The sequence below is a fragment of the Ambystoma mexicanum genome, chromosome 5q (assembly GCF_040938575.1).
Source record: "Ambystoma mexicanum isolate Mex_15411 chromosome 5q, UKY_AmexF1_1, whole genome shotgun sequence".
NCBI lineage: Eukaryota > Metazoa > Chordata > Amphibia > Caudata > Ambystomatidae > Ambystoma > Ambystoma mexicanum.
The window spans coordinates 766,202,698-766,216,235 of NC_090933.1; the positions used below are offsets into that span (position 1 = coordinate 766,202,698).

General features: G+C 43.3%; 1 protein-coding gene across 3 annotated transcripts in view; it reads left to right on the forward strand.

Moving 5' to 3' along the window:
• The first annotated feature begins 3,448 nt into the window (after positions 1-3,448).
• Positions 3,449-13,538, forward strand: part of PKIA (cAMP-dependent protein kinase inhibitor alpha) — a 236,247-nt gene continuing 226,157 nt past the window's right edge. The window contains exon 1 of one of the 3 annotated variants that reach the window (XM_069621240.1): positions 3,449-3,842. In XM_069621240.1, coding sequence (XP_069477341.1) covers positions 3,615-3,842 — 228 coding nt within the window. In that variant the 5' untranslated portion in view covers positions 3,449-3,614. Of the gene's footprint in view, positions 3,843-3,915; positions 4,042-4,379; positions 4,402-13,538 lie in introns of those variants that run through there. The other 2 variants (XM_069621241.1, XM_069621242.1) reach the window with 2 other exon arrangements.

Below are 13,538 nucleotides of genomic sequence, written 5' to 3' on the forward strand. Positions count from 1 at the left end.
ATTGATTTTAAGACACAGAGTCTTCATTGTGAAGGGGTGGAGATCCAGGAATCCAAGATGAATGCGTTGCCAATATAATAGAAAGCTCCTACAGAAAAAAAAAAATTTAAAATAAGAATTGTACTCCTGATGAAAGTTCTATAATAATAAGGGTTGTGAACTGAAACAGGTTGAGTGGTTCAAAAAGCGATATGTATTACGGATATGTTACTGAAATGAAAACCATCAATTGTAGAAGATAAGGTTGTAGGACACAACAATATGAGACGAAACGTTTTAATTGGAATGAAAATCTGACAAAATGCTGGTGTGTTGTTGATTGATATGCAATTGATCTCAACAGCGGAGCTATGCAATTAGTTATGTATAGGAGGAAGGCTTGATTTTTTTTATTTGAATTGTGGAGGACTTCATTGATGTAAAATAAGTAACATTGTTTGTAAAAAGATAAACTCAGTGTTTTCATATTTAATGAAGAAAGGTTCAAGAGATGTATGGTAATAAATGATGTTAGTATATGTTGTAGAATTGGTTTTGGCCCATTTAAGGTAGGCTTCATGTATACTAGTAGTTTGAAAGCATGAATACACCTACCCTAAAATCTGTCCCGCCGGGTTCCTCCAATAGTATAGTAGTAATCTTCTAGAATAATCCACACATATCATATAACAGCAAGACAATAAAGTGGACTTTATGGATTACTGCCGGTATAACAGTGATGTCTCAAGTAATCATCAAGAACTTCATGCTTTCCCTTGCACAGCTCCAGAAATGTATGACTTAATTTGCAGTGAAATTTTGAAGACCACACAAATCGGCTGAAATAAATCGTCTTTTTTGTATTTGTTCTTCAAAATGCAGAATGATCACATAGAACCCAGTATGGACCTTGCCATACTGTTGACCTTGTTCAATGTAATAGCATTCAATCGGACAGTACTTGCAGGACCTAATGGTGCAGAGCTAATAGGCTTCTATACTTTTAAAGAGACAGTAACAGCACAACTCAGCTGGGCTGTGTAATCTCTTTTCTACTAGAGCTTCCATATTTGAAATGGGGTAATGCTGGTACTCCTCAGTTAGCTCGCTAAACATGGATTCTATAATTGTAACACTATGCTTTTTTTTAGTGGGGCTGCTATACTTTTGATGGGACAACATCAGCACTTCTCAGTTGAGCTGCTACACTCTTATTGACAAGGCCCCAGCACTTCTCAGCAGATGTATTTATTTTTATTTTAATTGGTTATTTATAATGCGCGTAATAATACCCAGAGGTTTCTAAGCGTGAAATGAGGGATCAAACCTGTGTTGCGCAGACCGAGGGATCGAACCTGTGTTGCTCCATGTCGTCTTGCTTTCAAGGCGAGCACGTTGCCCCTAGCTATCCTCCTGAGACACTGAAGATCTGAAGTACATTTAATGATACAGAACCAGAACTATTGAGCAGGTCTAACATCGTCTTCATCATCATCAGAATAACTCAACACTGTTGTGGTCATACAAGAGCTAATATATTTAAAGGGATGGAATTACTCAGAATGTAGCAGCACTATTCAATAACCCAAAGTGCTTAAGCATAGTTAATGTGAACATACTACACTTCTCACCGTTGGGACAGTACTGCCACTTCTACACCTTTTATGGGGCAGCACTGATCCAGCCTACTGGACAGCTTCATTTTTAATGGCACTTCTCAATAGGGCTGCTATACTTCAATGGGAAATGACCAACATTACCCAGCAGGGAATTGCATACTCTTGATGCCACCGAAGCAGCACTTCCACCCACCAGAGCTTCTTTATTTTTAATGGCACAGTGCGTGTACTTCTCAGCCACTCTGCTTTACATTTAAACGGACCGAATTGTCATTTCTCAGCAGGACTACAACACTATACCATTGTGTTCTGTGTGTTGAGTGCTTCCTCACCACCAATGTGGGTTCATGGCACTCTCCCAGTGTCTAAATAGTAGATCTGGCTACATTCAATTGGCAACAGGGATGTCCCGAGCCTCCTGCCTCCTGTACATAAGCTGGCGCTCAGAATGTTGGAAGTAGTGATGGGTCAAAGGATAGAAGGCTTGAGCCTCTAGGATAGCAGAATCTGCAGGGTCTTAAAACCTGCTCAATCATTCTGGAGTGAGGGGCCATGGGGCAAAATGAGCCTGATCCCACGTTCAGGGGGTTGTTACCCCTTTATCTCTCCTGAATGAAAGAATGAGTTCTCTCAGACACAAGTTATCACCCCTGCACACACGATGAATGAATATTGTATGGATCTATAGATTGAGAAAACTGGAGTGAGAATTCAGAGTGTTTTAACAGAAATATAATTGTCTTCCCAGATGGGAGACTGGCCCCATTAATATACATGGGGTCACTGAGATGATCAAGAGTGAAACTGTACATTCAGTTGTGAGATTACCAGCAACGGGTATACTATGCTCCAAGGAGTGAGGTGCCCACTCAATATATCACACTGTTTATAGGTGTGAGACCCATCCTGAATGCTTGCCCAAAGAGCCTTGGCCAGAGTTTCACACTGAAGAAGTGAGCATGTGATCCGGGGTCTGCAGCCCACACACACTCAGGGGATTCCCATGCACCCACACGCGAGATTTGCACCAAATTAGTGAGATTGTGCTTCCAAGGTAGGAGGCACAAGCACAGTCTTCGCTCTGAGGTTTGACACACTAACAGGCTGGGACGGCATTTCGTTCTCCCATCCTAGTTGTGTTGCTTTGCCTTTTAAGGGCTACTACAACCTGGATGATTATAGAGGGGTGGAGTAGGGGCTGTGTTGGCCTACTGGAATGAAACTGGGAGGCTTGCATCTCCTTCTTACTTAACTTTAGTATATGCAGTGCATGCTAGCCAATTTTTCCACTGTTCTGCCCCTCCCCCCCCAACCCCTCGCGCACCAAGTTGGCGACTATGTGCATATGCGGTCTTATAACTGCTGGTGATTAAATTTCCTATATTTGGGCACCCCCGGGAAATTCATAAATCGGCTCCCCTGCATGTCATAAGACTGAACCCATGGGGTGCTGCTCGGTTCCCATTTCAACTGAAGAAATTGAAAGGCCCTGATGCCATCCAAAAAGTCTTCACTCACTCTCTTACACGTGTATTGAATATCCAGTCATGTGGTACGACTAGATTCTATGTCACTGTGACGTCATATCCACTACTAATATTATGGGGTCGGGTAGTTTCGAACTGGCAATAAGGACATCGCCTCTCCAAATGATTAAGCAATAAGCTGCACTTATAAAAGAAGAGGTCGCATACAATATAACGGTGAACAATACTGACATCACCCTTCCTGTCCCAGCTTGTGTCTTCTGCTCGGGATACCGCCAGAGGGAAGAAAGCAGGAAACAAGTTTGAGAACAAACCTCGTGTACCGCTATTAAACGGGAACAAACAGTGAGGAAGCCGATGTGCCAGCTGACTTTCACAGGCGGGGTTTTCTTCGTGCCATATGGGTGAGGGTGCTTGAAGAAGGCGGGGGTGTCCAGCAATTATGAGCTCATGGGCTGCGTCAGTATGAAACCATTATCTGCGGGGCATTTAGAGCGGCTGAGAAGAGACAGCGAGCGCCTCCTTGTGTATGGTGAGAGCAGGAGCTGAGGGCGGCAGACCCCAGCTCGGCTGCTGCTGGGCAGACAACGCGTTCCGTTCCGCTCTGCCTTTCACACACACAGGACACTCACACGCGGGCACGGTCTCCTGCCACTTCCTACACTGCAGAGCCACACACGCCAAGCTTGAGGTCGCAGAAGCAGGGCATGGAGACGGCCCGCCAAGCACACCACGAGCCGCAGAACTGAATAACGAGGTAGGTGGCACCCCCTGGCAGTGAGCGCTCACTATCCCCGGCTGTCCCTGAGGGAAGGAACCAGGCATTGCGTGGTCGCAGCCAGTCAGAGAGTAGACTGGCAGGGCTGCTCTGCCGCCTCCGCTGCACGCTGTTGCCACACAGGGGAGGGCGGGTTGATGTGAGTTCTCATTGTGTGTACAACAGTGGAGCACACCAGGTCAGTGAAAGGAGATTACGCGCCATCTGGGCTTTTCCCGGAGCGCTCAAATGTAACGTGGATGTTTTGCTCTGATTCATGGACCCGCCGACCAGCCTGCGAAAGAGACAGTAAGGCTGCGTATTCACTGTTATTGCCTGGCTCTGGGGTGGGCTGTTTAAGGCGTATCTGCGTGCGACGCGACGTCTGATCTAAAGAAAGGGGTCGAGCAGTCTCTTGTGCGGCTTGCCGTGTCGTGTGGCTAGGGGCATACCTGGCAACAGAGATGGGCTAGCTGGCCATGGATTGAATGGCCGGGCTTTTCATCTGACGATACACTGAAATGAAGCGAGTCTGGTTTCACCTGGTCCTCTCCAGCAGGTGATCGCGTAAGAAGCCCTTCGACGAGCCAGCATTGCATTGTTGATTATTGTTCATTTAAGTGGCGGAACAAAGACGCTCACAGGAGCAGCCAGATGTGTAAAGATGTGTAAAGCAGTCTCTGCGTTTCGTTTCTACTCAAAATGTAAAGTTAGCCCAAAAATAGGTATGTCTTACTAATTGTCGAAAAGGCACTACCTACACGGGGCTTCAAAGAAACCCTCCATTCCGAACACAAAGGGGGTAATTACTATTCCCGGGGTGGAAGTGTTCTCCGAGCGTGCCTGGAACAACCGAGAGCCAGGCAGCTGTTAGTTCGCTGGGGAGGTCTCCACTGGGCCACACACAGTGTTGCCAAGCAACGATGTCTGATTTCTTTAGAAGTGATTCTCAAAAAATTAGAAGAAAATACAAATTCTCGAAATGGCAATGGGTTGTAATAATACCATGATCACATGTTTTTGTCCATTACAGTGGATGTATTCGCCCCCACCATGTCTGCCTGAAAGTGGTGTGGGATTGAGAAGGATCCTAACCAGGGACTAGTTAAAGGTTATGCAGGAACCAACCTCCAGTTCCTGCAGGGCATTCTTAAGTCTATCGTGTTCCCTAATGGAAGATCTTACATGTAGTTTTTAATAAAGCTGTTGAATCGATGTTACCACCTGTGCATAAACCTACACACTAGATACTTGAGTGCATACGATACACACTGCAGCGCAGCCGGCGCGCGCCTTTTGTGCTGTAGAAGTATGATGTCACCATGGAGAAGACGTATTTTACCATAGAAACAGAACGGGCACACATGGGTGTGGGCCAGGCAGTTGTGCACAGATCCAATATTATCAATGTTAGCAGAAAGTTGGTGCAGGAAGGAACTGCTTTCTTTCAAGGTTGTATTTTCCCCGGGCACTGACGGGATATGAACATGTGAATTGGAAACAGCAAAGAGCTGTGGAAGCTGGAAGGAAAAGAAGAGCAGAGGCCAGAGAGAGGGCATCACTGTTGCAGATATTTTGAATCTAGATCGAAGTTCCCTTGAACAGGAGCGGATGTCGATCGATGTCTGCGGAGCAGTCAATGACATCTGATCAGTTCCATAGGTGTTTGTGGTGAAGAAGACTCAAGGTCTTCTTCACCATGAAAAAAGTGGCAGCACTGAAAATACACTGCTGATTTGTTCTTTGGTCAAGCCATTCTTCCTTTGAGTGGTTGCTGGTTGCAGATGGGATAAAAGCTATGGGTCCGAATTGCATTGACATGAGCAATTTTGATTTGAATGTCTATACGGTTTCGGCACTTAGTAAGCGCAAACCTACTTCAGAGAGCAGTGGAGTGGTCCGCTTGGCAGAGGTTGGATTCATTATGAAAAAAGTAGCATGAGGCGACTGTTTACAAGTGTGTGTAGGTAAAAGGATAGGGCAGGAGCTGGAGATCTCAGCATGGGAGTTCACAAATATAACCAAATCTTGGTGGTAGGGCTAGTTGGGGGTCAGGTTTGAGTCCTTACATGTGTTGGTAGGGAAGTTGACCGAAGACCTTCACTTTGTCATTGACATCCCTTCAACCAGCAATCCTGCTTATTTATTTATTTTATTGATTAAAGCGCGGATCTAGCTCAAGAGATGCGGAGTGCTGTACAGGGTGTGGGCGGCCAGCATTTGGGCTGGCATTTTTAAACAGTAGCACAGAACTGTGAGTTGCAGCCTGTGCATCGGTCTGTGTGTCCATTGTGATTAGTCTTTGGTCAGGTGTTGTTAAAGAAGCCTACCTGACTGAATTAAATGAGTGCATCCGTAACTGTTTCTATGTGTTATGCAATAGCTTTGCATGCCTCTTCCTTTTTGTGTTAAACAGAGAAATTGGTCTATAAGTCGCTGCCAGGTTGAAGATCCTTGTGCGGTTTGGGTGGATCGGCTATCGTGTAGTGAGTGATCTGCCTAGCCAGTGTGCCATGGGCTCTATGTCAGGAATGCACCCAAGGTGTCAATATCTCCTTCAAGGTCTTACCAAAAAATCTGGTGCCTATTGCAGCGGAGGTGCGAGAGAAATAGTTGTGAAAAGAAGGTAGGATGTTAAAATGTCATAGCAGAGCTACAGCAACACCAAATCCACCAACACACCAAAAGGGATGAACCAAGATTCTGAGAGGTATACGTGGCCCATTATAAGTAGCTTGTCAGACCTCAAAGATGAAATCTGCGAGAGGTACTGGACTGTGAAAGTATGAAAGAAAGAACACACTTGACGCAAAACTGTACAAAATAGCATAGGCCCAGATAAAAGTGGATATGAAAAGAGTAACTATGTATTAGCTAACTATTAAAGTTTCTATTAAAGTCTCTGCTGGAAGAAAATGGTAGGGAATTCTTCTAAATGTATTGATGGGTGTTTTAGGGGTCTTGGGTTCAAGGAACAATCTAAGCCATGAATGGAGCTGGCTGGAATGCGTTAAAAACAGGACCCACCACTAAAAGACTCCTTTGGATGGAGAAGATATTTTGAATATAACTCGAAGTTACCCTGAATACGAGCAAGTGCCAGTCGATGTCTACTGAAGCATCAATGACATCAATTTAAGTGTTTCTATCAAGTTGACTCACATGATAAAAGGGGTTGTAGGAGGAAGAAGACACTTCTGATTGGTACTTCTGAATGAAGGTTTGTCGAGTCACACTTCCGTCGAGTTGTTGCAGACAGGTTTAGGTTAAAATCCAGCTTGAAGCATCCAGATCGCATTGACCGCAGCCCTTTTATTGTTTCATGTACATAGTAAGAGCAAACCTTCTATCAGAGAGCAGTGGGGTGGTGTACTTGACAGGGTCAGGATTCATTATTAATACTGTACTAGTAGCAGGGGGCGTTGCAAGTGTGGGTGCAGTAAAAGGCATAAGGCAAGACTTGGTAATCTCATCATGAGAGTTTGCTGATTTAATCAAGTCTTGGCCAGAGGACTAGTTGAAGGCCGAGTTTGAGTCATGAAGGCAAGTCCCAGGATACGCACACACCAGAGTAAATACAACCCACTAGAGAAATAAGCCAAGAGATAGCTTTGCAAGAAGAACAATGTTTACTCATACAAAATACAAATTTCAGCAAAGAACTCTGCTGCTCGAGAGCGCTCTGGTCTTTCATCAGAAAACATGGGGTTATAAGCACAAAACGTGTCATAGCTACATGAGACATTTTGGTGCTCCCGATTGGAGGCACCCAATACATGGGCTTGCTCCGTGGGGATGCCAAGCACTAATTGGCTGTTTCTTCTCTGTCAATCAAGCTCCACGTGGGTCAGCTGGGCTCATCCTCGAGGGGAAGGTCAGGTGACTCATGAAATACACTGTTTCCTATCTAAACTAATTAACTAAGACATGCTATTCATTTATTATGGCAGGCACCTGGGCTGAACAGGAAAGGGGTGCCAGGGAGAGGGGAGGATAAGATACAGTCATGCTGACCCATACATTCAGGGCTCATTGATCCCACAGTCCCCGCACCTACTGTCTCCCCTTTGGGGATTGATCTTTGATTTACCCTTCTCTGCACCTCATGTTGCTTGGACATGTGTTGTTGCTAGGGAGAAATGCAGTCCTGAGGGCTTTGGATCTTTGGTGGGCGCTTTATGGAGGTTAGAACCTGGGGGTCGGGTGCTTCTCAGAGAGCCAGTGGAGTGGGGGCCAGCTTAGTGATGTGCGGCCGCCACCTGGTTGGATGGGTTGGGGTCGGGTTCTCAATGGCAGTTTACTGGAGATGAATAGACACATCCCAGGGCCTGATACTGTCTCACGCTCTGTGTCTGGCACATTCCTGAAAGCGATACTGATTATTCACAGCACTACAGGGACAAGAGGAGAATGGACTTTCGTGGGAACAAGGCTCGAGCAGAGCCAGCATGTAGAAATTGGGCTTTGTGAGCATGGAAAGCGGGAATCATGGGTCTGCGGCCTGCCTTGTGTAGGGCCTATTAAAAAATGTCATTGCGGGTTGTGGGCATTTCTAGTGTTAGCATTTACTTTTGTGTGCTGTGACATATCTATATGGTGCCCGAGGGCGTCGGCTGCTCCCCCCTTGTATGTTAAATTGCTTCGTATGGGTTTCGCCTTATGTGGAAGTGCCTATGGGGGTGGGATAGGCTCATTTCAATCCCAACAGTCATTATGTGCGTTGGTAAATGCGTTCATTTTCGAAATGGGTGTTTTTGAGTTCCACTTCAAATTTCCGAAATGCAGAGGCAGGACTACCACTGAATAAGATAATGTGCACCAGAGTATAGAGGATTTTATGCAGAACTAGTTGTGTGCGCACAAGTGGCTATGAGGCACGACTAGTTATGCCATTGGCCCTGGGGTCCCAAGCCTGGATAAAACCCTTAGGTTTGTGCTAGGTTTTACAGACCCACCTGGGCACTGCAACCTTCCATCGCTCAGGCCATGTTTCAGCCCAAAAAAGATTACCTTGATATTTTGGACATATGAAGATGGGTCATGAACATTATTGTTGAAAGCAGGTGGGGATTTACACAACACTCTGTCGTCAGGGGTGGAGGCTCCAAGAATGATGGGAGCAAGTACACAAGTACATTTTGAGAGGAGGGGCTTGATATGAGGAGGTCAGCTGAGTGGGGTTACAGGTTTTACTTTTGATCTTTGTCACTGAGGATGACAGTGAGGAGCATAGGGTGCTGTTTCCCAAAAGCAACGGACAAGGAACTTGTTGCTGCAGCCAAGAGATCCTGTGTCTTGTCTTGTGAGGACAGGGCTGCACAACTCGCATCCCTGTCCACCCGCTACAAGAACTGGTTAAGGCAATATAAAAGTTTGACTAGCAATGCCAATTGAAAGATCACAGTGAATTATAATATAAACAACCACAGGGCCTCACTTTACCCGACAGACCTGCCCTTTTTACGCAAACTGTAATAGAGTGTGTTAAGGATTTCAATCAGGCAATACACCCTGGTCTCGCCTAGCATGTAATACACAGATGAAATACATATTTATTGTGTCTATAGGTTCAATATTCTGAGTTATATACCACTCATATCACACCCTTCTCAAAATACCCCCCAGGTCACAGTGGACCAGGACTTAGGCTGGTTGGTAAAGGTAAATATTTATTTATGTATTTAAAATTCAAATCAAGCACACATTTTAATATATATATGGGGCAGCAATCACCAATGTGGTGACAATACAAATCAGAAAGTAAGTAAAGTAATTGAATTCACTTATAATAATACAGAATAGAAAACACAGGAAAAGAAGAGTTTTGGCTTGTGAAAAGATAGCGCTTATGTTAATTTTTCCCCCTGCAAAGTTCTTAATTCACACATGAGCAATTCTACTCAGATGTAAGTAAGTAGCAGGTATTCAGGAATAAAAACAGAGTACAGTGTTTGAATATAATCTTCCCTCCCCAAACAAAAGAGAAAAGCATTTTGGAAATTGACACTTTTTAAAATGACAGGTGAAAATGGCATTGTAAAACAATGAAAAGTGTGCAATAATCCTTAAATTGGTAGAAATTCCTATGGGAGCAGCACTGAACAGGTTCTAACCAACATAAGCTACAATATGATCAACAGTACACACTTTAAATCAGAATGGAAGTTAGAAAACACTTTAAATGGGAAAAGACACGTGTAAAACCTTTGCAAAAAGGCGAATCTGCACTTAAATTTCACTATGCGATTGTTAATAAAAACGGGTCAAATACACTGTTTCACAATGCGGTTGTGGATGTAGCGACAGATCTTAGGTTTAATTGAGAGTTGAAATTAAGTCTCTAGCTATAACATTGAAGAAGTTATGTAAGTTTTAATGAAAAGCGAAAAGCAGAAATTCGGTTTTAAAAATGACAGATTGGTTTTATTGAAACTATATTAATGACTAAGAAAAAGAGAATGCCACAGTTACGCACGGCCGATTGTAACCCTTCATGTGGCGGATACTCTGTTTTTCGGGATGGGAATTACTTTATTAATCCAAATCACTAATGGATTATGGTTTTGTAAAACAAATGAGAAAAATCAGTGCTAACACTCGGGATTGTAAACAGGGTTGCAAAAATGATTCTGACAATATTAGAGGTTCTTAAGTAAAAGGTGGGATAGGTTGAGATTGGGATAGGACAAGGCAAATATACTCTGGGTCACTAGGATTCCTATTGATACATACGGTCCAATGTAAATTAAGATTGGACCGTCAGGTCCTGGTCATCACGGATCAGGTCTACAGGCAACAGGGCACTTCTGGCGGAATTGGATCAGCTGGGCGGTTCTGGTCTATGGAACTGCACCTCAGGTTGGATTGAATTGGATTGGCCCTTCTGGTCACTGGACACTGTAGGTTAGTGAGACGGCGAGTTTCAGCTGGCAAGCATGCATGGTAGCAAGCCAAACTGGATCAGAATTATTTCCCTGAAGTTTGTTTGGGATGGTTTCAGGATTTGGGCCTAGCTGAAAAGAGTTCAGCAAATGTTGGGCCTTGGTTTTACAAAGTAGTCTGGAATCAGGACAAGATGAAGAAGTCAGGAACAGGATGAAGAAGTCAGGAGCAGGGTGTCATGCGGAAATCAGGATGTAGTCAGGAATCAGTGTGTCTGTGTGTGGTGAAGTATCTATATTTATCATGCCAAGTGACATCATTAAGTTTATGCTAGGGGCAGAATTTCAAACCACACCAACACAGCTGTGATAGGCCCAAGGCACTTGCCTCTTTCTGGTTGGAAGTCCGAAAGAGCTGTCATATTTTATAATGTGACATGGGAACTCCCACATTGATTCGAACCACAATTTAACTTTCCCACAAATGCACATTTCTATAATTATGCACTCTAATAAAATCAGCCACATATATTACATATTTTGTGGGTTATCCTTACATCTAACTCCCATCTCAGTGAGAGCTGTCTTTGTCATTCTGTGGAATTTTGTCAATTTTAACCATAACGTGTAGGTCTAACAATTCCGAATTCAGTACATATCTGGGCAATTACCCCATAGGACATGGGTATACAAAATCCTATTAGCTGCATCAATAGTTTTGCCACAATTATTCTTTTGGTGTAATTTGTGTTCCTTATGTAGTACAGGGTTCACTCACGTCTTCACAGAAAGAGCACAAAATTAGATTTACAACGACCAATTTTTAGATTTGTCCTCCTTCATGTTACAAAGTTAAAGGTTTTCAAAACATAGTCACACATAGGCATTTTAAACAACAAATGTCTTTTAGCAGTTGTTTTTTTTTTCTTCTTTCAACTGGCAACATCTGTCAAATTCCTTTGATCAGGGTGGGGGTCTAGAGGGAAGTTTCCTGCCCCTCCCCTGAAGGTATCAGTGCTCAGTCTGCCATTGTCCTTGGCTGGGCCCCAGACGAATGACTAATGAGTTCATTGTTCTAAATATGCGAGAACCTCCTGCAGCAATTAAGCCTTCCTGCTAGCAGTGGAGTGTCAACCTGAAGTGTCAATCTTTCCCAGGCTGGGCACTGTCAAGTCATAATTAATTATTTAATTAACTCCAAACTGGATTTTGACTTTAAGATTCACCTAAATCTTTCATTTAAAAAATATAAAAATTAACACAATTTATAGGGGATTTTGACATTTAAAGAATTAGGCCTTTCACAAACACATGCTTTCAAACAGGTGATTTTGCACTTCATCATGGAAAAAGCACATTTAAACTGAATCCTTTACATCAGAGTTTCCTCTGCGGCACACACATTTTATTCAGCACCAGTTCATCTCTTAAGTGCTGAGATTTGTTTGCAGTCTGGAAGTAAGTATCCAGCCTATGCTTGGAGTTTTCTCTGCACAACTGAAATTGTTACAAGTTTTGCCATTTTTAGCCACATTTTTCCTGTGGAACTGAAAGAAATGTTGCTGCGTTGCCTTTTTCATGAGATACATTTCTTAGCTGCTGTCAGTCAATGAGGCCCGGCTTCTCTGGCCACACTGGATGATCTGTAATTCTTTTACTCTCAATGATTCACTGAAAAATGAATGGATCTAGCGCCAAAACAGCACTTTGAAGTTTGCAAAAGCTGCATTTTAAAAGACATTTTCGGTTTCTAGCCCAATTCTGTGGCCTTGCTTCATGTTAAGTGTAACAGCACCCACTGGCATGTTCCTGCAGTGAGAATTCTGTTTCCCCCCACTTTGACTGTGTGTGGCAGGGATGTGCAGCCTTTTGTAATTGTGACTCATGTGCAGTTTTGCAGATATTTGCACACACACAGGTTAGCGCTTCCATTTTTGGCTGTTTCTTTCCCCATTTGTAAATTGACTGTCCTTATGTGCCTAACAGAAACGTGGATGAAGGACTCAAGCGGTCACATTATAGATTTATTAACCCACAAAGGCTACAAATTCTACAGTACAAATCGCCTAGTAGGGAATGGTTGTGGGGTGGCGTTTATAGCAGGGTTAGATTCGGACCTATTCTCTGTTAAGGATTTCAATCAGGCAATACACCCTGGTCTCAGCCTAGTATGTACTGCGCAAATGAAATACTTATTTATTGTGTCTATAGGTTCAATATTCTGAGTGATATACCACTCATATCACACCCTTCTCAAAATACCCCCAGATCACAGTGGACCAGGAATCAGGCTGGTTGGTAAAGGTAAATATTTATTTATTATTTAAAATTCAAATAAAACACAAGTTTTTATATATGGGGCAGCAATCACCAATGTGGTGACAATACAAATCAGAAAGGTAAGGCAGTTGAATTCACTCATAGCAATAGAGAAGATAAAAAACAGGGAAAAGAACAGTTTTGGCTTGTTTGAAAAGATAGTGTTTAAGTTAAGCTTTCACCCCTGCAAATTCTCCACTCACAAAGAAGCAATTCTACACAGATGTAAGTAAGCAGCAGGTATTCAGGGATATAGAACAGAGTACAGAGTTTGAATATAATCTTCCCTTCCCAAACAAGAGAGAAAAACGTTTTTGGAAATTTGACACTTTTAAGATGACAAGGGCTGTGTGAAACAATGAAAAGTGTGCAAAAATCCTTAAATTGATATAAATTCCTATGGGAGCAACACTAAAAAGGTCCTAACAAACATAAGCTACAAGATAAGCAACAATACACACTTTGAATCAGAATGGAAGTTTGGAAATACTTTGAA